General features: G+C 51.0%; 2 protein-coding genes and 1 pseudogene across 2 annotated transcripts in view; 1 reads left to right on the top strand and 2 right to left on the bottom strand.

Moving 5' to 3' along the window:
* LOC116887415 overlaps window positions 1-21,531 on the bottom strand; it is a 496,132-nt pseudogene that overhangs the window by 288,561 nt on the left and 186,040 nt on the right.
* LOC116887417 (RT1 class I histocompatibility antigen, AA alpha chain-like) overlaps window positions 1-21,531 on the bottom strand; it is a 431,868-nt gene that overhangs the window by 238,718 nt on the left and 171,619 nt on the right. The gene's annotated exons all lie outside the window — the stretch shown is intronic.
* LOC116887439 (antigen peptide transporter 2) lies at window positions 128-14,476 on the top strand. Its single transcript, XM_032889052.1, has 12 exons — window positions 128-250; window positions 908-1,408; window positions 1,494-1,608; window positions 3,639-3,769; window positions 3,984-4,189; window positions 8,889-9,086; window positions 9,225-9,353; window positions 11,347-11,535; window positions 11,635-11,808; window positions 11,964-12,123; window positions 12,918-13,058; window positions 13,770-14,476. The coding sequence occupies exons 2-12, from the start codon at window positions 916-918 to the stop codon at window positions 13,940-13,942; spliced, it is 2,109 nt and encodes a 702-aa protein (XP_032744943.1). The 5' UTR covers window positions 128-250; window positions 908-915; the 3' UTR covers window positions 13,943-14,476.

Genomic DNA, 21,531 nt, shown 5'->3' with positions numbered 1-21,531 from the left:
CTGCTAGTAGCAGCCTCGGCCACGGAGGACGAGCCTCCTTGGGGACCTGGGGCGCTCACCCTACTGGCAGATTGACAGGCGCCATCTGCTGGCGGCTGTGTGCAGCGCCGCGACCGCGGCAGCGAAGTGAAAGCGAAAGCCCGGGACACGGGCGCGCTCACTGTGAGGGCGTCGCTGCGCACCCAGAAGACCCAGTTTGGGAGGAAGCAGATTTCAGAAGCTCTCCTGAGGTGCCGCTCCGCAGCCGCAGGTAAGTTCTTTTGGAGAGAACCCGAGCGTTAGCAAGAGTGCGGTCCATTCCCAGATCCTTGGTGTCCCCATTCCGTTCCCCACTCCTTGTCCCCTGTCTTGGGTCTTCTGAGGCATCAAGTCCTCTGCTCCGTGGCCCTGCCCCACCCAGTGTCTCAGGTCCCCTGCCCCTCACTCCTTGCCCAAGGTCCTTTGCTTCACTCTTTTGCCCTGCGTCCCCGGTCTTCTCTCGGGCGCCGCTGGCCCAGCGCCCATGCTTGGAACCTCCTGTCCCAAGCCCTCTACGGCTACTGAACTCACCCGCATCCCGCCCCTGCACCGGGTCTCCTGGCTCTAAGGACCCGGGGAATGGTGGTGGGGCAGTGTGTCTGGGGACTGAGTCTTCTTGGCTAACACCAACAAGCTTCGAGGAGACAGGCGCAGTGGCAGCGGATCGCCTCTGCCCCCCCCGTGGTGTGCGCGCGCGTGTGTGTGTGTGTGTGTGTGTGTGTGTGTGTGTGTGTGTGTTAGAATGGCAGCATGACCTCAATCCTAAGTGAGACTTGACTAGGAGGGGACCTTTCCAGTGAGCAAGGAGCCTCAGTGTGTATTTGGGGCAGGAGGCCCCGTGACCAGGTTTGGAACTCCACAGCCCTAATTTCTCACTTTCTTTCCGCAGACCCCACCATGGCGCTGTCCCACCCGAGGCCCTGGGCCTCTCTGCTGCTGGTGGACCTGGCTTTACTTGGGTTGCTACAAAGCTCTCTGGGAACTCTGCTTCCCCCGGGGCTGCCAGGACTATGGCTGGAGGGCACCCTGCGACTTGGAGTGCTGTGGGGACTGCTAAAAGTGGGAGGGCTGCTGAGACTTGTGGGGACCTTTCTGCCCTTGCTCTGCCTGACTAACCCCCTGTTTTTCTCGCTGAGAGCCCTGGTGGGAAGCACCATGAGCACCTCAGTAGTCAGAGTGTCTTCTGCCTCTTGGTGCTGGCTGCTTGCTGGCTATGGAGCCGCGGCGTTGAGCCTTGCCGTGTGGGCTGTGCTGAGCCCCGCTGGAGCACAGGAGAAGGAACCAGGCCAGGAGAATAACAGAGCACTCATGATACGGTTGCTGAGGCTGTCCAAGCCGGATCTGCCTTTCCTCATCGTTGCCTTCATCTTTCTTGCGATGGCTGTGTGGTGTGAGAGGGAGAGACCATTGTGAGAGGGAGGTGGGAGAAGGGCCATGCCAGAGCTCAGCCTCCTTATCTTTCTTGTCTCTTTCAGGGGAGACGTTAATCCCTCATTATTCGGGTCGTGTGATTGACATCCTGGGAGGTGATTTTGACCCAGACGCCTTTGCGAGCGCCATCTTTTTCATGTGCTTATTCTCTGTTGGGAGGTGAGAGATGATTGACTCCTGGTGCCCGGAAGAGGGCACCAGATCCCAGGATAGATGGTCGCGAGCCTCCAGGCGGTCGCTGGGAATTAAACTCAGGAGCTCTAGGAAGAGCAGCCAGAGAGCGCGCTTAGCCTCTGGAGCCATCTCTCCAGCCTGCCTTTGACTCTTTTTATACAGACCCAGAAGCCTGAAGTTTCTAGCAAACAAATAAAAATGCTCTGGGGGTTGGGGAAGGCCCTGGGTTCGGTCCCCAGCTCTGAAAGAAAAAAAAATGCTCTGCTTGGCTGGGCTATGGTTAGGATGAGAGGACTCAGGTACAGCGAGAAGGTGCAGGCTCTCTCTCTGTATGTCTCTGTCTCTCTCTCTCTGTTGTGTGTGTGTGTGTGTGTGTGTGTGTGTGTGTGTGTGTGTGTGTTTCTTCTCTCTCCCTAGTCCTTCATTAGGCCTCTGTTCTAGTTTTGCTGGTTTTGTTTTTCTCTTGTGACCCCGAACCCCTTATGGGTCAGTTCTCCCTGTTCTCCTGTCTCAGGCTTTGTCTCTCTTTGGTATCTCTGTGGCTTTGGCTTTTGCGGTTCCTTCTGATCTCTTTCTGCATCTATGGAACTCACTTCTACCTTCGAATCTGCTCTGTCTGGAGGATTTTCCTGCCATAGATCCTTAACTGTGGGCTGTTCTCGGGCATGTCCTGTTCTAAACTAGGCACGCTTGTCTTTCTTTTGTGAACAAGGGTAGGTATATGCACTAGGGGTCCCAGGACAGCTTGCTGGAGTCAGCCCGGTCCTTCCACTGTGTGGGGCCCAGACATGGAACTCAAGTCCGCACCAGGCATGGTGACAAGTGCCTTTATCTCCTGAGATGGCTTACACAGTTTGATTTCTTTTTTTTTCTTTTTTCTTTTTTTTTTTTTTTTTTGGTTCTTTTTTTTCGAGCTGGGGACCAAACCCAGGGCCTTGTGCTTCCTAGGCAAGCGCTCTACCACTGAGCTAAATCCCCAACCCCCACAGTTTGATTTCTTAAAAACATTCTTTCCTCTGCACTAACTCAGGTCATCATGGCGGGTGATTCTCAAATGTTGTTTCACACTTAGCTCTGTTTTATAAACCCAGTTGTTTCAGGGACACTGTTGCCAGTTAGGGACGCTGACCTCTCACTCGTGTGCTCGGAACCTCAGTGTATCACGCTCCCCCTGGTCCTTCCTAAAGATGTCCCCCCTTCAGTGTCCCCATCCACAGACCTCTGTACTGCACTCTGGGCCTCTGCTTCATGCCCAGGCAGCATCCTGCTGCTCCTTGCTTTCAGAACTGTCTCCTGGATTAGGGAGGTAGCTCAGTGAATTATGTGCTTATTGTGCAAACATAGGGACCTGGGTTCGAATCTTTATCACCCAGGCCCTGTGAGTCTCAGGGTGTGGGGTGAGTACAGGTGGATCTCATGGCGATGGTGCATGGCCAATCTAGCAGAGATGGTGGGTTCTAGGTCTAGTGGGAGACCCGGTCTTCAAAAACTAAGGTGGAGAGTGATCTAGAAAGGCATCTGATTTAGCTCAGTGGTAGAGCACTTGCCTAGCAAGCACAAGGCCCTGGGTTCGGTCCCCAGCTCTGAGAAAAAAAAAAAAGAATATGAATAAGAAAGGCATCTGATGTCATCCTTTGAACACACACACACACACACACACACACACACACACACACCCAGAGCTCACCATTTCGTGTCTTCTCATCCAATATGGCGACTGAATTTGCATGTGAAGACTGGGGTTATCCACAGAATGGGAGGGAGGGACTTACTGCTGTTTCCTTTGGAAGCACATGTGACCAGCGAGCCTTGAGCACCTGGGGTTCGTACCGGTTGTAAGGTGATCCACATCTAGCTTCCGTGTCTTCCCTTCCTCATTGCTTATTTGTGTGTCCTCACCACTCTCTCTTTTCCCCTTTGCCTCTCGTTTACTACCCCGATCTCTCCCCTCCCCCTTCTCTCCATCCCTCCACCCTGCCCTTCTGCTGCCTGCCCCCACTCCACCCCACCCCCAGCTCCCTCTCTGCAGGCTGCCGAGGAGGCTCCTTCCTCTTCACCATGTCCAGGATCAACCTGCGCATACGAGAGCAGCTTTTCTCATCTTTGTTGCGCCAAGACCTTGCATTCTTCCAGGAGACCAAGACAGGTGAACGTGGCGTCTGTCCTCTGGCCCTTCCTGGAGTCTTCAGTCATTCTCCTGTCTGCCTGCCTGCGGGAGCCTGGCAGTTTTCTTTTAGAGCAGGGTAGAGGTCTAGCCCAGTCTCTTTGTAAAGGATGAGGGATGAGAAGAAGCCAGGGGGAGGTCTTTGGGTTTCTTGCAGAAAGTGGGTTTTCATCATCTTCTCTGCCCGCCCCCCCAGGGGAGCTGAACTCACGGCTGAGCTCGGACACCTCCCTGATGAGCCAGTGGCTCTCTTTAGATGCCAATATCCTGCTGCGGAGCCTGGTGAAGGTGGTGGGGCTGTACTACTTCATGCTCCAGGTCTCCCCGAGACTCACCTTCCTCTCCCTGCTGGACCTGCCCCTCACAATAGCAGCCGAGAAGGTGTACAACCCCCGCCATCAGGTATGTGTACATGTCACAGTACCCGGGAGAAGGCTGAAGCGTAGAGGTGGCTTCCACCTGCAAATCCCAGGATGGTAGGTAGGTAGGTAGGTAGGTAGGTATGTAGACAGACAGACAGATAGATAGATAGACAGACAGATAGACAGATGGACAGGTGGACAGATAGGTAGATAGATAGATAGATAGATAGATAGATAGATAGATAGATAGATAGATAGATAGGCAGGCAGATAGGTAGGTAGGTAGATAGATAGACAGATGGATAGATAGACAGACAGACAGACAGCTGGATAGGTAGATGGATGGATGGATGGATGGATGGATGGATGGATGGATGGACGGATGATGGATGGATGGATGGGTGAGGTGGGTGGGTGGGTGGGTGGACAGACAGATGGACGGATGAATGGGTGGGTGGATGGACGGATGGATGGGTGGGTGGGTAGATAGACACACGGATGGATGGATTGATGAACCGGACAGACGGACGGACAAATGGATGGGTGGGTGGATGGACGGATGGATGGGTGGGTAGATGGATGGATGGACGGACGGATAGATGGAGGGATGGACGGATGGACACATGGATGGATGGATGGATGGATGGATGGATGGATGGATGGATGGATGGATGGATGATGGATGGATGGACGGACAGACAGACACATGGATGGACAGACGGACGGACGGACGGATGGATGGGTAAGTGGATGGATGGATGGATGGATGGACAGACCAGACGGACGGACAGGTGGGTGGGTGGGTGGGTGGATGGATGGATAAATAGGCACACAGACAGACAGACAGACAGACAGATCTTGCCTTTCAGCCCCTACAGTTTGTTGTATGGCTTGTACCATTTTCTTGGTTCAGTCATTCACTGATGGACATTTGAATTGAGGAGGTTGAGGGACTCACTTTCGATCTATAAGCAGGAGTGGTTCATGTGTATTGCTATGGCAGAGGGAGGTGAGCAGGGCCTCTTTCTGCCTCTCATGAGCTTCTCAGAGTCTGTCATGTCCCCCAGTGACCGTGAATCAGTGACAGACATCTTAGGAGGTTTTCGCTCTGTTTGTTTTTATTTTACGTATGGGTATTTTGCCTGCACGCATGCAAATGATCTGGGTACAGTGCCTGAGGAAGCCAGCAGGGGGCATTGGGTCTCCTGGAACTGAGTCACAGACAGTTGTGAACCACCGTGTGGGTGCTGGGAATGGAACCCAGGTCCTCTAGAAGAGCAGCCGATGTTCTTATCCATGGAAGCATTTCTCCAGCCCTAGAAAGTCTCCCCTTTACCCTCAGCATAGGTAATTGGATGTGTGTGGTGTGTGGTCTGTGTGTGCGTGTGTGTGTGAGGTGTGTGTGTGTGGGTGGTGTGTGTGTGTGTGTGTGTGTGTGGTGTGTGTGTGTGTGTGTGTGTGTGTGTGTGTGTGTGGTGTGTGTGTGTGGGTGTGTGGTGTGTGTGTGTGGGGGTGTGTGTGGTGTGTGTGTGGGTGTGTGGTGGGGTGGGGGGGGGGTGTGGGGGGTGTGGTGTGTGTGGGGGGGGTGTGTGGGGTGTGGGTGTGTGGGTGTGTGGGGGGGGGGGGGGGGTGTGGGGGTGGGGTGTGTGTGGTGTGTGTGTGTGGTGTGTGTGGGTGTGGTGTGTGTGTGTGGTGTGTGTGTGTGTGTGTGTGTGTGTGTGTGTGTGTGTGAGTCCTGAGGCTGAGTGTCAGTCCCACCTTCTGGCTTTCTCTTGTAATAAATCACACAGATGTGGAACTCACCGAATTGTTCACTTTTGGGCCACAGTTCCGAGCACAAGCCTCCACGTTTCCCCCAAACGCATGATCATTTCATTTTCTTTTCTCATTTGAACAGAAGCCACTGTCCCCTGCAACATGTCATGGTACAGTTGATTATTGTGGCTTCAGCATACATTTTTCTAACCATCAGTGACGTTACGCGCACTTTCCTGTGCTTCTGGGGCATTTGACGCCTGACCATGCAATGCCTTTGGTTACTCTTTGACTCTTTGGCTAGAGAAATTCCTTTGCCCATTTTCTTTCTTTCTTTCTTTCTTTCTTTCTTTCTTTCTTTCTTTCTTTCTCTCTTTCTGTCTTTCTTTTCTTTCTGGGTGTGTTTTAAAAAGATACTCTTTATATTTTTAAAACTGTACTTTTAAAATGTATTCCACATTTATCCTGGATGTTAGTGGACATGCTGGGGACAGCATGGGTAGGCTAGTGACACATGGGCTCTGACGGAATTCACCAAGACAGGAAAAGGACTGATAGAGACACCAGAGTGGCTCCAGCCGAGATGGCAGAGAAGGGGGGATTCTGAGGGGCTGCTGTTTTGGGGGTGTTTCTGCATGCACAGTCAGGCCGTGTCCAGGGTCACAGCGTCCTGGAGTAGTTAGCTTGTGCTTATCATGGCCTTGAGGCACTGGCAGGCTCACCACAAGTCAGAAACGGCTCAACCCAGAACCCACACTTTGCAGCTGGGTCTTGTGGTTAACTCTGAGGGGATAATGGTTCTGCTCAGAGGCAAAGGACCCGCTGAGCCCAGCCTTCCTGAGGCAAACAGTCTTGTGTGAAGTTGGGTGACTCAGGTCAGCTGCCATTTTGGGACAGCAGCTGCTGCTTAACTGCCTAACGGATGAATGATTTACAAAGACGGCCATGACCTGGATGGCTTATTCACTGTGAACAGGGTCGCCTGCACTCACGTGCACATTCAGACTCAATATATACACACACAAATGAAAATAAAATAAATCTTTTTCTTTTCATTTCCCTAATTTCTTTCTTTCTTTTTTTTATCTTTATTAAATTGAGTATTTCTTATTTACATTTCAAATGTTATTTCCTTTCCTGGTTTACAGGCCAACATCCCCTTCAACCCTTCCCCTCCCCTCTACATAGGTGTTCCCCTCCTCATTCTCCCCCTTACTGCTCTCACCCTAGAATCTAGTAGAAGGCTTCCCCTTCCACTGGTGCTCTTACTAGGGTATTCATTTCTACCTATGAGGTTGGAGCCCAGGGTCAGTCCATGTATAGTCTTTGGGTAGTGGCTTAGTCCCTGGAAGCTCTGGTTGCTTGGCATTGTTGTTCATATGGGGTCTCAAGCCCCTTCAAGCTCTTCCAGTCCTTTCTCTGATTCCTTCAACGGGGGTCCCTATCTCAGTTCAGTGGTTTGCTGCTGGCATTTGCCTATGTATTTGCTGTAGTCTCGGTGTGTCTCTCAGGAGAGATCTACATCCGGTTCTTGTCTGCCTGCACTTCTTTGCTTCATCCATCTTGTCTAATTGGGTGGCTGTATATGTATGGCCACATGTGGGGCAGGCTCTGAATGGGTGTTCCTTCTGCCTCTGTTCTAAACTTTGCCTCCCTATTCCCTCCCAAGGGTATTCTTGTTCCCCTTTTAAAGAAGGAGTGAAGCATTCACATTTTGGTCATCCTTCTTGAAAGTTTCATGTGTTCTGTGCATCTAGGGGTAATTCAAGCATTTGGGAGTAGCCACTTATCAATGAGTGAAATACCATGTGTGTTTTTCTGTGATTGGGTTACCTCACTCAGGATGATATTTTTCAATTCCATCCATTTGCCTATAATTTCCTTAAAGTCATTGTTTTTGACAGCTGAGTAATATTCCATTGTGTAGATGTACCACATTTTCTGTTTCTATTCCTCTGTTGAAGGGCATCTGGGTTCTTTCCAGCTAATGGCTATTATAAATAAGGCTGCTATGAACATAGTGGAGCACGTGTCTTTTTTATATGTTGGGGCATCTTTTGGGTATATGCCCAAGAGAGGTATAGCTGGGTCCTCAGGTAGTTCAATGTCCAATTTTCTGAGGAACCTCCAGACTGATTTCCAGAATGGTTGTACCAGTCTGCAATCCCACCAACATTGGAGGAGTGTTCCCCTTTCTCCACATCCTCGCCAGCATTTGCTGTCACCTGAGTTTTTGATAAAATAAATCTTTATAAAAAGTGTTCTTACAGTTTTAATTTTTACATCTAGGTCTTTGATCCATTTTGAATTACAGCTCCACCTTTTTAAAACGTATTTATTTTATTTACACACGTGCGTGCGTGTGTGCGAATTCATGCATGCATGTGTGCGTGCCTGTGTGAGCACGTGTGTGTGTGTGTGTGTGTGTGTGTGTGTGTGTGTGTATGTGCCCACAGAGGCCAGAAGACAGCCCCTGATTTTCTGGAGTTGCGCGTGGTTTGTGTGCTGGGGTTGCACCTGGTCATCCTGGAAGAGCCAGTGGTCTCTCTGAACAGCTGGGCTTGTATCTCTATCTTTCTTAACTATTGTCTCTTTCCTCATCGGACATGAGGTGCGAAGTATTCACTTTAGAATGAAAAGTTAAACAGAACAGTACATATATCCCAAAGTGCTTAACAACAGAGAGCTCAGCAATTTACATTCATTCCCTACTTCCTGTGTTCTGTGAGTGTGTGAGACACACTGGGGGCAAGAGTGTGTGTGTGAGATGCACTCCTATGTGTGTGTGATACACTGGGGGCAAGCACTTTACCACGGAGCTGTCTTCCGAGCACCTCCACCTCTTCTTCCTCTCCTCCCGGTCCCCTCCCCTCAAAATATTCCTTCTGGAAAGAAAGGCATGAGCTGTGAGGAAGAGCTGGAGGGAAGCCCCTGCCTGTTGTGTTCTGCCTCATTAACTGGTCTATCCGCTGCCCCATTTCCAGGCTGTGCTAAAGGAGATCCAGGATGCAGTGGCGAAGGCAGGGCAGGTGGTGCGTGAGGCCATAGGAGGGCTGCAGACCGTGAGAAGCTTTGGGGCGGAGGAGCAGGAAGTCAGCCGCTACCAGGAGGCCCTGGAGCGATGTCGACAGCTGTGGTGGCGCCGAGACCTGGAAAGAGAATTGTATTTAGTCATACGGAGGGTGAGGTGGCCTAGGCAGGGTGCGGGGTGCTGGGGAAAGGGCCCGTGGAGGGAGGGAGCAGGAGCCAGACCACAGAGGCTTTGGGGATAAGTGCTGTGCAGGGACTGGGGACTCGCTCACTTCTCTCCTTCCGTCCAGGTAATGGCCTTGGGCATGCAGGTGCTGATTCTGAACTGCGGTGTGCAGCAGATCCTGGCTGGGGAGGTCACCCGGGGCGGCCTGCTTTCCTTCCTGCTGTATCAGGAGGAAGTGGGGCACCATGTCCGGGTGAGTGAGGCGAGCTCATGAGACGCTCTGGACTTCGATCTGGGCTTCTGGGCCATGAGCTTTATTTGTTTAACAACAACAACAACAAAAACAGAGTAGATTTTCTTTCTTTCTTTTTTTTTTTTTTTTTTTGGTTTTTTTTTTCGGATCTGGGGACCGAACCCAGGGCCTTGTGCTTCCTAGGCAAGCCCTCGACCAATGAGCTAAATCCCCAACCCCCAGAGTAGATTTTCTTATGGATAATTTTAAACGTGCTTTTAAAAAAGCCATTATAACAAATCTTCAGAACTTTTATCAGCTTTAGCGACGATCTTAACCCTAACCTTAACTCAAACCACACCCCTCACTCCAGCTACGACCAACTCTAACCCTAGCTTAACTCCATCCTAAATTCACACTAACCCTAACCCCATCTAAACGACCTAACTCTGGGAACCACTAATGATATCTTACCTCACTCCGACTAATCTTATCCCTGACTGCAGTCTCAGACCGAACCCTACCTACCCCGGGCCTTAATCTAACCTTGTCCTAACCTTCCCCAGCTGCACGCCATGTTCATTTTCCCTCAGCTCCCTCGTATCATTTTAAAACAAATTCAAGAGCTCACAGCCTCATCTGTAGATATTTCGATGTGCGTCTCTAGAATGTAGATATCTTAAGCACGTAGTCCAAATGCCGTTATCACACTTAAAAGCAACGGCTCCTTAAATTCCTCCAGTACAGGCGCTCAGAGCTCCGCAGGTGCACACCCTGTGGTTGGGCGATCACAATCTCTGTGTCTATAGGGTCCTGTGTGTTCTTATTTGTAGTATCATAATGTAGCGTTATGGCAGCGTTCTTCTGACTCTGTTCCCTACCCATCGGATAAATCAGTGCTTCCCTCTCTCTAGTTATGGCTGTGTCCTTTCTCAGGAGACACAATGTATCTGGCGTATCTGGCTCTCTTGGTGTTGCTGCTGCCTACATTGGTTAAGCTATCATGTTTTTTTTTTAAAGATTTATTCATTTATTAGATATAAGTACACTGTAGCTGTCTTCTGACTCACCAGAAGAGGGCATCAGATCTCTTTACAGATGGTTGTGAGCCACCATGTGGTTGCTGGGAATTGAACTCAGGACCTCTGGAAGAGCAGTCGGGGCTCTTAACCGCTGAGCCATCTCTCCAGCCCAGCTATCGCGGTTTTAAAACAGTGCTCTCTGTTGTTCCTTCCCTTATGACGTGGATACATCAATAGAGAGACTCAATCCCATCCACTGTTGGGGTACCCAGCAGTATGCTTTGATTAGAAAAAAGTATTTAACTATTTCTTTCTGTTTGATCACTTGCTTTGGGCATTGAACATAATTTTCCCGGTTACTTCTTGAACCGTCTTTCATGTGTGGAGAGCCGTGCCAAGCTCTCTGATGATTTCAAAGGTGAGCTGGACGCGGTGACTGCTTTTTAAAGAATTCCTTGTCGAGAGAGAGAGAGAGATAGAGAGAGGGAGAGAGAGATAGAGAGAGAGAGAGAGAGAGAGAGAGAGAGAGAGAATGAATGAATGAATGAATGAATGATACTAGGCACCCAGAGTGCAGAGCGGCGAGGGAAAGCCGTGTGTCTTGATGTGCTGTGTGGATTTCATGGCTTTTCAGTTGCGAATCAGAACACGGAAATGTTTCTGCATCTTTTAAAAAAAATCCACCGAAGTTACTCTGGGGACAGTGGCACGTGTCTGTAATCCTGTGACACTGTAACCCTGGGGGAAGATGGGACGTTCCAGGTCAGCCTGTGCTGAGTAGCCAAAACTGTTTCAAATGAACAGAGACAGAGCCACTTCTAACTAAAACAATCGTTGCATCGTTCCCTCCCTGAGTTTCATCCTAATCATTCGTTAAACGGTTCTTTTTGGGGGTAAGGAGCAGGTGAGGAGGGACAGCTAAGCTGAGGTCAGGGTGTGGGTGGAGTGTGTGAGGGACCTGGCTTCCTGACAAGCCCGTTCCTGTTTTCCAGAACCTGGTATACATGTATGGGGATATGCTGAGCAACGTGGGTGCCGCGGAAAAGGTTTTTTCCTACTTGGACCGAAGGCCAAATCTGCCGAAGCCTGGGACCCTGGCCCCTCCCAGGCTGGAGGGGCGCGTGGAATTTCAAGATGTCTCCTTCTCGTACCCCAGTCGCCCCGAGAAGCCTGTGCTCCAGGTGTCTGAGGGAGACCCCGTGGGTCTGGACCTCTCTGCTGCAGCTGTCAAGGCTCTGCAGCCTGTGGGAAGCCGCCCTTAACTGTCCCTGTTTTTCTAGGGCCTGACGCTCACCCTGCATCCTGGAAAGGTGACCGCGTTGGTGGGACCCAATGGGTCAGGGAAGAGCACCGTGGCCGCCCTGCTGCAGAACCTGTACCAGCCCACCGGGGGCCAGCTGCTGCTGGATGGCGAGCCCCTGGTCCAGTACGATCATCACTACCTGCACCGCCAGGTGGGAGGGGCGCCACAGAGGGAGGGGCATGAGAGGAACAGGCACGAGGGGAGGTGGGGCAGCCCCCGGGAAGGAGGGCTGGGTCCTTCCTGAGGACAGAAGAGAAGGAACAGAGAGGGAGCTACCAGTTCTTTGTTCCTGTTCGCTCTGCACAGGTGGTTCTGGTGGGGCAGGAGCCTGTGCTGTTCTCCGGTTCTGTCAAGGACAATATTGCCTATGGCCTGAGGGACTGTGAGGACGCTCAAGTGATGGCTGCTGCCCAGGCGGCCTGTGCAGACGACTTCATAGGGGAAATGACGAATGGAATAAACACAGGTACTTACAGGTCCCCGGCCCACCCTGGCAGGGGCAGGAGAAAACGCGGCAAGGAGGGCTCGTTCGATACAGTGCGTCCTTGCAAGCGCGAGGACCTGAGTTTGATCTCTAGAATCTTTTTAAGGAAAAACAAAACACAAAACAAAACAAAAACCAGGCTGGGAATATTCTCTGCCCCACCCCCTCCAACCCCCATGCACATGCACATGCTCACGCACAGGCTCACGCACACGCACATGCACACACACAGGCTCACACACATGCCACATGCACACGCATAGTCTCATGCACACACACATGCACATGCATAGCTCACTCCACACCCATAGGCTCACGCACACGCACATGCACACACATAGACTCACACACATGCACATGCACACTCAGGCTCATGCACATGCACACACACACACAGGCTCACACACATGCCACATGCACACACATAGGCTCATGCACACGCACATGCACAGACTCAGGCTCACGCACAGGCTCACGCACACGCACACGCACGTGTACACGCACATGCATACGCATGGGCTCATGCACAGACTCATGCACATGCATGCACACACCAGATAATGGAATTTATTCTTGGGGTGATGCTTGTATCCCCGTTGTGCCTCCCTCCAGTCCCACTTTTCATTCTTCTTCATCTCCAGCTCCCCTCCTGCCAGATTTTCCAACCTCCTGATTGGCTAACAGAAGCGGATGAGGGAACACTTGTCCATCCCTGCGGGGAGGGGTGTTTTCTGATCACAAGTGTCTCAGGAGGGGATTTTCTTTGATTTCCTCAGAAATCGGGGAGAAAGGGAGCCAGTTAGCTGTGGGACAGAAACAACGTCTGGCCATTGCCCGGGCCCTTGTGCGGAACCCGCGGGTCCTCATCCTGGATGAGGCTACCAGTGCCCTGGACGCCGAGTGCGAGCAGGCCGTGAGTACCAGCATTGAAGGGCAGGGGACTGTGGAATCTAAGGGGTAGGTCAGGTGGTGTGGAGCTGAGCAGGGCTGATGTACCACGGATGGGAGAACCCGCCGGGCTGTGAATTGTAATGGTTACTTTTGTTGCTGGGCCAAACACTCGACAAAAGGAATTTGCAAGCCGGCCATTTTGGCTCATGGGCTGAGAGAGCCCAAGCCATCACGGCAGGGGTGGTCTGGCTGTGGGATCGTGTGGTTTGGACTCCATCTCGGTGGATGGAGAAGTGGAGAATGGGAACGGTGGCTCTCAACTGGCTCCCCCTCTTTCTTTTTTTATGTGGTCCAGGACCCAGTGCATGGGGTGGCGCCCCCCACTGTTAGGGTGGGTTATTTTTCCTCAGGCAGGCAATCCTGAGGTTCCTGGGTTCCCGAGTCAATCCTCTCAGACACACCAAGTGTGCCTTGCCTGTGCCTGGCTTTTCTTAGGTTGTTGGCAATGGGGATTATCTCCAGGATGGAGAATGGTGGTGGTGCGGGGTGTCCGGTCCTCCATAGCTGCCGTTCTCTGTGGCAGCAGTACAGCCATGGAGAAGGGCGGATCCCTGTCGGGCTGCCCTTTGAGTCCCCCCTGCACAGCCCAGACCTTCTTAGCATCACAGGGATGGCCTAGGGCGCTGTGTCCCGTTTCTTTGCCTTTCTGAGTCTCGTTCTGTCCTCTGCAGCACCAGACCTGAGATCGCAGGGGGACAGGACGATGCTGGTCATTGCTCACCGGCTGCACACGGTTCAGAATGCTGACCAAGTTCTGGTGCTCAAGCAGGGGCAGCTGGTGGAGCACGACCAGCTCAGGGATGAGCAGGATGTCTACGCTCACTTGGTACAGCAGCGGCTGGAGGCGTGAGGCCTCCAGACACTGAGCCCTCTCAGGACTGTGGCCAGGATCTGACCCACAGGGACTGTGCTGGAGGCTAGCGTCAGGATAAAGATTGGGACCCTTTGGACTTTGTTTATTTTGGTGGGCTTGGTGGGTGAGGGCCAGGGGATGGGATGGTTGCTGGGTGGGGTGGGTGGTTTAGACATTATTTTTTGCTAAATATAAAAATAATAAATATATATGTAATACTTTTCCTTTATGTGTGTTATGGTTAATATTGGCTGACATTATAACAGCATCTAGAATCATGGCCAACATCTGGGCCAACATCTGGACATGTCGGTGGATGAGAGAGTTCTAGGTTAGGTTAACTGCAGTGGAAAACCCCTCTCCCCCCTCACTGTGTGTAGAATCATCTCAAGGGCTGGGGGCCCAGACTGCATAAAAGAGGCCAGCACACATCTCTCTCTGCTCCCTGACTGCCTCTCATTCCCACCTCCTCTGCTCTGACAGACCACCCTTCATGAGACAAATTAAACCCTTCCTGTTCTTTGAAACATCTGGTGTGTGTGTGTGTGTGTGTGTGTGTGTATGTGTGTGTGAGAGTGAGAGAGAGAGAGAGAGAGACAGAGACAGAGAGAGAGAGACAGAGACAGAGAGAGAGACAGAGAGAGAGAGACAGAAAGAGAGAGAGAGAGAGACAGAGACAGAGACAGAGAGAGAGAGAGGCTGAAGAATGGCTAGGCAAAGCACAGTGTGGGCAAGAGCTGCACTTGTAGAGTTTGAGGGTGTGCAGGAATCTTGTGAAGTGGGGTCCCGTGTGTCATCTTTAATCCTTTTCCTGAGCTCTGAACGGTCTGATACTTACTACTTCTGCTTTCTCAGTCATTCCCATTTTATGGGTGGGGAAACCGAGTCTCCAAGAGATTAGAGTTCTTTCCCAAGGTGCTCAGCTTCATTTGATGAATGCCCTGACTAGAGGAGAGGGTTTATTTGGCTTGGAGTTCCAGATCACAGTCGGGCAGTGAGGGAAGTCGTTTCTAACCAAGAAACTCTTCCCAGCCAGGGAGAGGCAGCCGGAAACCAGAGCTGTCGCTGCTCCTTGGTGCCAGGCGGACTTATGCCCAGGCAACTCTCAAACAGTTCAAGACGGCCTGCCCGGGGGCTGGTGCTGTCCTCCCCTCCATAAACGGTCGAGGTGATTCCCCCACCACTCCCTCCCCGCAACAGACGTGCTGTGATAGAACAGCCAGAAGCACTTTTAGAGGAGGGAGAGTTTATCTGGCTGGCTCTAGAGGAGAGTCCGAGAGGTGCGTGAGGCCCAGCAGCCAATTAGCAGAGCAAACAGGAAGTGGAGCAAATCGCCAAACGCTCAACACCCACCCTCAGGGACATACTTCCTCCAGAGAGCCCATATCACTTCCCCAAACAGTGTCATCAACTGGGGACCAAATATATTCAAATACCTGGGTCTATGGGTGAGGTTTCTCGTTTAAAGCACCACGCCAGGCAATTTTAGGCAGCGGCAAGCCGGTTTTAAAAACGTTTCTTAGGAAGATTTTAGTTATCTTATTTTCTGCCTATGAACGTCTTGTCTGCATGTTTGTGTGGGCGCCACACTGGAGCCTGGTGCACCCCATGGGAGCCTGACGCCCATGGAGGTCAGAAAAGGGCATTGGATCCCCTGACTTGGAGTTAAAAGTGACTGTGAGCTGCTTGTGCGTGCTGGGAGGGAATCCAGCTCAGGTCCTCTGCAAGAGCAACAAGCCCCCAAACCGTCTCTCCAGCGTGCAAGTTGAGATTTAAAAGTCACCACCACACAGGGCTACACACTGTGGGAGTTGGTGTAGGCCTGGAGTCTGAATTCTGAACACAATTATATCTCCTGTCCAGAATCTCTGACTCAAGTCGGACTGAGCAAAGCCGCTGGCTTTTGGGAACTGCAAATCCAGTATATTCTCTGCCCCCATGACAGCTGCCATTCACAGCTTTAGGGAGAGGTTTCTGTCATGGGTCCCCGCCCCCCACCTTCACACACACACACACACACACACACACACACACACACACACACCCCGGCGGCTCAGGAAAGCAGGGTTTCTTTCTGCAGGTGCTTGGGAGGGCACATTTCTATGACCTACTTCTGGGCCTGGAGCCTTTGCAGAGCACACAGGGGCCCCCCAACCTCCTTTTCTTGGTCCTGCCAGCCCAGGGTACAGCGAGCACCCTGGCCACCCTCCTGCTTTCCCACAAGCACTTCAAGGGTTAATCGAGGAGTCTCCAGGAAACCCTCAGTTGGGAGGCAGTCTCTCCAGGAGGCCAAGTCACCCAGGCTTACGTCTTACCTCCTTTCTGTTTTGCCCACCCACTTCTTATCCTCCAGACAAGAAGTTCCCCGGGAAGAGCTACATATCTGGTTAGGGTTTGTGTCTTTGACCTGGCAGGGAGCCCAGGCTCACAGACCGTGAATAGGGAGTCTGTTGGAGAGTCCACAGAGTTAGAGGCCGTTCAGCTCACTGGCGCTGGGAGGGCCCGGCTTGGAACAATCCCATTCTAAGAAACAGAAACTTAGCCATTCCTGGAAACAGCAGGTACTTTCCAGCGCTAGCCGGAGCCTGCCAGCACAGCAAAGCAGGAATTCACAACAGCCTCACACCCACCTCCTAGGGCAGAGAGAAGCCTTACCCAGAGTCCTTCCTTCCTCCCACAAAATAGCCCTTTTTAAAAGAGGAAAGAATTCTTTTATCTCCCACCTTAGGTAAGCTGTAGCCCATCATGGAAGATAGGCAGTGAAGAGTCTCCGGTATTTTTTTCTTGAGACCTGGGAGAGCATCTTAAAAAATCATATAGCTGGGGCTGGAGAGGTGGCTCACTGGTTAAGGGCACTGTCTGCTCTTCCACAGATCCCGGCTTCAATTCCCTGTACCTGCGTAGTCGCAACTTAACTCCAGTTCCATGGGGATCTGGCGCCCTCTTCTGGCCAACATAGGCACTGCGCTCACATGGTACGCAGACATACACCCAGGCAAAATACCGTAAGATTTAAAACAAAAAAATGTGGCAGGCTGAGTAATGGTGTTTTCTGCAAAGTCTGATGACCTGAATTCACTCCTCTGGAAGAAGAGAATCAACTCCCACAAGTTGTCCTCTGACCTTCAGATACTCAAGTTGAGCCACAGGTACCTCTTTCTCTCCCTCACATAAAATAAAATAAAATAAAATAAGAAAAAAAACAACACAAAGATCAAGTTTTCACAAATATGAAACATCTGGAAGTCATTCCCTCTGGCTAAACAGCTGGGACAAACAGGAGCCTGGGGCAGTGAGGTGGGGTGGGGTGTAGAGTATGGGTTCAATGAACCCAGGTCTACTGGAAAAGCAGCCAGTGTCCCTAACCACTGAGCCACCTCTCCAGCCCCTGCCGTACTATTTTTAAGATGCTCTCCCAGGTTTCAAGGACAACGAATGTTGGTGTTGGGAGACCGAGGCACAGGGGACACAAAAGTTTCTCCCCAAACACAGAGCCCCGAAACGCTCCAGTGTGGCCTGTCAACCAATCACAGGCATCGGTGATGCTTGCCCGTTAGTGTTTTCTTCGCCCATGCCTCCTGCTTCCCCCAGCCTAGAATTCCCCGCCAGTTACCTCCAATTTCTCTCTCATCCATCTTTATCCTAAAACATTACTGTATTCTAAATTTACCACAGGCCTGGCTTACTGTGACATCTCACTTAAAAAATTTTTTTATTAAATTTATTTAGGGCGTGTGTGTGTGTGTGTGTGTGTGTGTGTGTGTGTGTGTGTGTGTGTGTGTGTTGATTGTGTGTACAGATAGAAACTTGCTTCGCTGATCAGTTTCTCCTACCTACAGATCCATTGACCTCAGGTCATCAAACTTTTACCTTTCGCCCACGCTGAGTCTTGCCAGCCCTCACTACACATCTGCATTCATGCATAGAACACACTTTGATCATACTCAGCCCCTGAAGTGGAAACTTCTAGGTTCTTTGGAAAGTTATGTCCAATGATGTTTTGCTGGGGCACTGTACTGGCTGGTTCTGTGTGTCAACCTGACACGAGCTGGAGTCATCACAGAGGAAGGAGCCTCCCTTGAGGAAACGTCTCCGTGAGACCCAGCTGTAAGGCATTTTCTCAATTAGTGATCAAGGTGGGGAGGACCCAGCCCATTGTGGGTGGTGCAGTCTCTGGACTGGTGGGTGGTCCTGGGTTCTATAAGAGAGCAAGCTGAGCAAGCCAGGGGAAGCAAGCCAGTAAGTAAACATCCTCCATGGCCTCTGCATCAGCTCCTGCTTCCTGACCTGCTTGAGTTCCAGTCCTGACTTCTTTTGGTGATGAACAGCCATGTGGAAGTGTAAGCTGAATAAACTCTTTATGGAAACCTGGACTAAGACAGGCACACGAGTGAAAGGAAGTCTCGCTAAAGCAGACACGGGAAAGGCTGTTTTCCTGAAGCAGACACAGGAAAGGACCCGTGAGAAAGGAGTATAAATGTGACCCCACAGACAGTGGGGAAGGAACACTGAGCTTTGGTTTGGTTTGCTCCACCTCGCTAGTCTTCGCTAAAGACACACATGTATTGTTTTGCCCTACATAGCGTCGTTGAGCTCAACTTGTGGTAACGCTGCCATTAGGAGAAACTCACCCAAGAACTGCTTGTGAGGTTCTCGTGTTTTCTACGGCTGCCTGGTGTCTGCTTGCTGAAAGGACCAGCCCATGGCTGCCGGTTCGTGCGTGCTGTCTGCCTGCCTAGAGGGCCGGTCTGCAGCTGCTGAGTCTTATTTGGTGTTTGCTATGAGACCGAACTGTTGCCAAGGAAGACCGAGCTCACCCCCAAAGAACTACTGCTGGACAGGTCCACTTCCCCCACATCCTAGTAACTTTTCTGTTCCCCTACCTCTGCTGGGTGGTGGGCAAGAGGAGAGGTCAAACCCTTATAAAAATAGGTTGCAAACAAATTTATGCCTACGAGCCCCTGTCACCCTCATCGCTCAGAGTCCCCACTTTGTTTTCGTGTTTGCTCTAATTTCACAGTTTGTTTACAAAACTGTCACCTTTTTCTAGGTGACATCCCAATCCTCCAGTCCCTCCCATTTTCCCACACCCGCTATGATTCAGTTCCTGATGCGCGGATTGTGTGTTACACCCCACCCTTTCCTCTCCAGTCAGTGGACGTGTGGGTTGTTCCATGACCCATCTGCTGTGCTGTAATAAGTGTTGGTTTGCAGGTGTCTGCTGGACACTGCCTTCCATCCCCTGAGGGGGTGGGGATGCTGTGGTGTGGTACAGCTGGGCCATGTTGTAGTTTTAATGTTGGCCTTTTAAAGAGCCTCCATTGTTACTCCATACTCCACAGGTACAGTGGCTGGACCAGCTCGCACTCCCACCAGCAGTGTAGAAACACCTGCTGCCACAACACTCCCTCTTTTCTTTTTGGTTATTGAGACTGGGTCTCACCATGTTGATGGGGCTGGCCTTGAACTCACATAGAACCCCACCCCTGCCTCCTTCTCCCAAGAACTGCAGTTCTTTTCTTTTTTCTTTCTTTCTTTCTTTCTTTCTTTCTTTCTTTTCTTTTTGGTTCTTTTTTTGGAGCCGGGGGCCGAACCCCGGGCCTTGGGCTTGTTTGGCAAGCGTCTTTTCACTGGGCAAAATCCCCAACCCCATTTGTTGGCTTTTTTTAAAAAAAAAAAAAAATCTGTTTTTTTTTTTTTTTTTTTTTTTTATTTGATGGTCATGTCTGTGTACTGTGTGTGTCTGGTGCCCACGGAGGCCAGAAGAGAGCATCAGATTCCCTGAGCCTAGAATAACGATGACTGTGAGCCTCCACGTGGGTTCTGGGAACTGAACCCTGGTCCTCTAGGAGAGCAGTAAGTCCCGTTAGTCCCCGAGTCATCTCTCAGCCCTGCCTACTTTTTTTCTTGGTAGTCAGACTAAGGCGAGATGAAGTCGGGGTAGCTAAAATGTTCTCTTTATCATATTTTATTTATTATTATTATGTGCGCGCGCGCACGCATGTGTGTGCACATGCGTGCGCTCCCATCACAGCATGTGTGTAGAGGCAGAGGACAGTGTTATGGAAAAGATTCTGTCTTTCTGTGTGGATCCTGAGACAAGTGCCTTTCTGCCTTTCTTTACCCGCTTGGCCATCTCTGCTGCCCACGGAGTAGTTTTGGTTGTAATTTCTCGAGGGCTAACAATCTTGCACTTAAAACAAAACAAAACAAAACAAAAAAACCTTTAAAGTTAGCACCTGAAGTACAAGGCTTCCGTGTGGTGCATACAAACATGCGTAGTTTTCGTTGTATCCAGGTTTATACAACCCTTCCGTTCCTCTTTATGTCGTCCCACGTGCTCCGTTGACCCATCCTCCTTCCTGAGCTTTCCCCACATTCTCATTGGTTATCTGCGCTTCTTCAGCGGCTCCTCTGGGCTGGGGGGCGGGGACAGCACTAGCCCGGCCCATGGGAGGCCCTGGGATTGGTTCCCTGGCGCTGAACCAGTTTTCATCTAGCTGTGTCTTTGTTTTTCAGTGTCTGGTGTTCCGAGATTGGTGCACGTTCTGGGTTTTAGTCTCTGACAGGCAGACAACTGTCAAAGCTTTCTCTCCCAGTTTCTTTTGACTCTCCAGAAACTCTTTAATCTACAACAATCCCTCGTCTTAATTCTTACTTTTGCTCCCTCGGTTACAGTAGCCTTTCCAGTTGCCACTCACACAGAGGGCTTTCATCAGCTCCTGTATCTGTGTAGCTCGTAGATCAAAGTCTTTGATTTATTCTGAGTTGAGTTTTTGGACAGGTAGGAAGGCTGTCTTTCACTCTTAAAGCTCTGTAGATTTCTCTGGGACATCTAGACAGCCTCCCCAGTCTGTCTTAATCTCTGTGAGAATAGCATCGGGCTTCAAGTCCTCAGTGCTTTGCACGCTGGGATGACCTTTCACCTCGAGGTCGCAGGTCACAGGCTTCAGGGAGCCCCAGGAGCGAAAGTGGAGTAGTCGGGTCGGAGCCTGGAGCCCTTCCTTATTCCGGTGCTGAGTGAACCAGGGCCGCGCAGTGTGAGTCTGGTGCCATCTGGTGGCTGTGTAAAACACTGGGCCATTCTGGGGACTCAAGAGCTGCACTAAATATACCAGGAATAAATACCCTGGGGGCTTCCTGAACGCTATCGCTGTACCCGGGCCGGACATGCATAGTTTTACTTTACGATAACCTCGTGTGGCAGACGTTACTACCCCAATCCTGAACACAAGAATAACAAGTTCAAAAGCAGTCACTAACCTAACAGCGTCTCACACGGGGGCAAGGCGGACTTTGACTTGGGAACAAGTCTTCGAACACAATCTAAACATTTATTCTCTCATTCTTCTAAAATTTATAAACCGGCAACATTTTAACATAGTTGAAAATTCAAAAGGCAAGGAGGGACAACGCCTCACCCCATCACTCCCTGGCTGGCCAGGAGATCCGGGTCTGAGCTTCAGGCCCTCCATTCTGGAGAGGTTTAATCTGGGTCCAAGCGACTATGTGGCCCCTGCTTAAATTTTGTCGATGACACAGCTAGGGTTGCTGGGGAGAGGGAACCTCAGTGGAGAAAATGTCTC

This window comes from Rattus rattus, chromosome 18 (assembly GCF_011064425.1).
Source record: "Rattus rattus isolate New Zealand chromosome 18, Rrattus_CSIRO_v1, whole genome shotgun sequence".
Classification (NCBI taxonomy): Eukaryota; Metazoa; Chordata; class Mammalia; order Rodentia; family Muridae; genus Rattus; species Rattus rattus.
The sequence above is the reverse complement of the archived record's forward strand: the minus strand, read 5'-3'. Positions and strand labels throughout refer to the sequence as shown.

Bases quoted from the DNA above. Each gene is read 5' to 3' on its own strand.
- LOC116887439 (XM_032889052.1), top strand. From the start codon at position 916: ATGGCGCTGTCCCACCCGAGGCCCTGGGCCTCTCTGCTGCTGGTGGAC. The intron at 1,609-3,638 runs GTGAGAGATGAT...CCCCACCCCCAG, and splicing joins TGCTTATTCTCTGTTGGGAG to CTCCCTCTCTGCAGGCTGCC. The intron at 11,536-11,634 runs GTGTCTGAGGGA...CTGTTTTTCTAG, and splicing joins CCGAGAAGCCTGTGCTCCAG to GGCCTGACGCTCACCCTGCA.